This window comes from Amphimedon queenslandica, unplaced genomic scaffold (assembly GCF_000090795.2).
Source record: "Amphimedon queenslandica unplaced genomic scaffold, v1.1 AMPQUscaffold_7343_Cont20705, whole genome shotgun sequence".
NCBI lineage: Eukaryota > Metazoa > Porifera > Demospongiae > Haplosclerida > Niphatidae > Amphimedon > Amphimedon queenslandica.
This window is the reverse complement of record NW_003552372.1, coordinates 1-2,080: the sequence shown is the minus strand read 5'-3', so window position 1 is coordinate 2,080 and position 2,080 is coordinate 1. Positions and strand designations below refer to the sequence as shown.

Sequence of the window (2,080 nt, the reverse complement as noted above, 5' to 3'; positions counted from 1 at the left end):
CAATGAAGATAGATTCTTAATGGACTCCTTTGATGTACAATCTTTAGTTAATAATGAATCAACCTGTAATGGGGTAATTTTACTATAATTACACATGTAGAAACTGTACCACAGTATCATTAAAAGCTATATAATGCATGTATAGAGAAGAGGAATAAATATACACTTCGTCATAATAACTAGTCAATAGTCATACAATGACCCAATAATTTAGGCCAGGAGAAAAATCTAAAATAATAATTAACACTCAACAATTTTAGTAGTGACAGCAATCTGTAGTGTAGGCATGCTAGGACACATGCCCTTCAGCATAGGCAAGGTCTAAAAATACACTGTAATCTTACATTACATGTACATGTACACAATGCATATGTACAGACAACAACAAAATGCAATAAAAAATCAGAGTCACGATAAACAACTGCCAACAAAAATCAAGACACTTATATGCCAGTACACAAATTAAGAAATATAGTTTTACATTAACACAATTAAGGGTGGACCTACATGTACTACAGTCATGACATACAACCAATAATTAAGTCTAGGAATCTATCATAACACATTATATTAAATTTAAAATCAGGGTCCTATTAGCCTACATGTATACTCTGGGATACTACAACAATTATCGTGTTAATTACTGAATTACATGTAGCTACTTACCCATGTAATTACAGTAAAAAGTTACTATTGCAGTACCAAATGTGAACATTGCTATTACTTTATCACCCCATCCCATGCATATGACAATAAAATGATTATTTTTGCTTACCTGTAATAGTATTTCCCAAAATTGTTCAATCTGCCACTCTGATGCACTTTGAAACATCGTAAACTTCTTTTCCTTTAATTCTAACCTCTGTAAAATAGATGCTATGAGGTCTTTGACAGGTTGAAGTGTTTGTGCAACAGCATCTTTATGATCAATACAATTGGCCCTGAGCTCTTTCAGATTTTTGCTCCTCTCAAAAACTTTCTCATCATCTTCTTCCATTTTTTTCCTCATCACACCAACACATTGCAAACCAAGGTTTATTGTTGACATGACCCTCTCAACTGGATTGGCCCATGAATGAGATGGTGCAGTCCTAGCAGCAACAAGTAAATCTAAATCCAGATTAAGATAAAGTGCTATTAATGATAGCTGTACACTGACATAAGTAAGCCTATGGTCTGGCCCACCATCAGAATAAATGAAAAGAGCATGCCGTCCAACCATATTTGGCAACAAATAGTGATACAGCTCAGTAGCATGCCTCAGTGGTGATGAAGGCTCAAAAATAGCATCTTTAATACCAACATGAACTTGTCCTCTATACCACGAACCTGCCATTGTTACTGGAATATCTACCAGTAAAGTTACACTTGGTATAAGACTGAATTTACTAAAATCATGGTCTCCTACACAAAAAGTTTCATTTAGAGAGACAATAACTTCACGTCCTCGCTCAACTGCTGCTAAAGGAAAACCAGGTTCTCCAACTTTTATACGATGCTTATCATCTAAACAAACAAACAAAGCAACACTTCTGAGCTTGACAGCATATTCCCTCATATATCTGAATAGAGCTGCACAATAGTGTGCATCAATATGAGTCTTCCTGAATTGTCTTTTCTGGATCACATGTTTAGCTTGTAGTTGATTTCTGTACCGCTTGGCAGTAACAGTATGAGGGTTCCTTGGGAAAAAATTAAAACGCACCCAAGACTCAGATGGAACTGGCGTTCCTTCAGGACACATTTTAGTGACTTGCTCAATCAAGTCTCGCACTGAAATTGCTTTCGCCATAAAAGATACAGTATCATGACGCCGCTCATGTACAGTAGTGCAAGTAGTGAGATATTCATTGCACTTAGCCCAAAATAAGCCGAAGTTGTCTTCACTTGACGAATTCAAATGTCGTAAATCAATAATTATATCCATGTCTTCTGCTAACAATGCCTCTTGAACACGTTCATCAATCTCTCTCTCTGCAGTAGTTCTAGATGCTGAAGAGTCTTTAGTTAATGCGTTATACATACTACGCAGTAAGTATGGTTTACTTTCTGGAGAAATTCGACCATATAAAGTAAAAAA

At 35.8% G+C, this 2,080-nt stretch overlaps 1 protein-coding gene across 1 annotated transcript; it reads right to left on the bottom strand.

Moving 5' to 3' along the window:
* Window positions 1-25: 25 nt before the first annotated feature.
* On the bottom strand, window positions 26-2,063 carry LOC109591750 (uncharacterized; the record flags this gene model as incomplete). The annotated part of the gene is made up of 2 exons (XM_020007408.1): window positions 776-2,063; window positions 26-63 (listed from the first exon to the last, which is right to left on the bottom strand). Coding segments are annotated over exons 1-2 (1,286 nt in total), but the record flags the coding sequence as incomplete, so codon positions are not given.
* Between the last annotated feature and the right edge of the window lie 17 nt (window positions 2,064-2,080).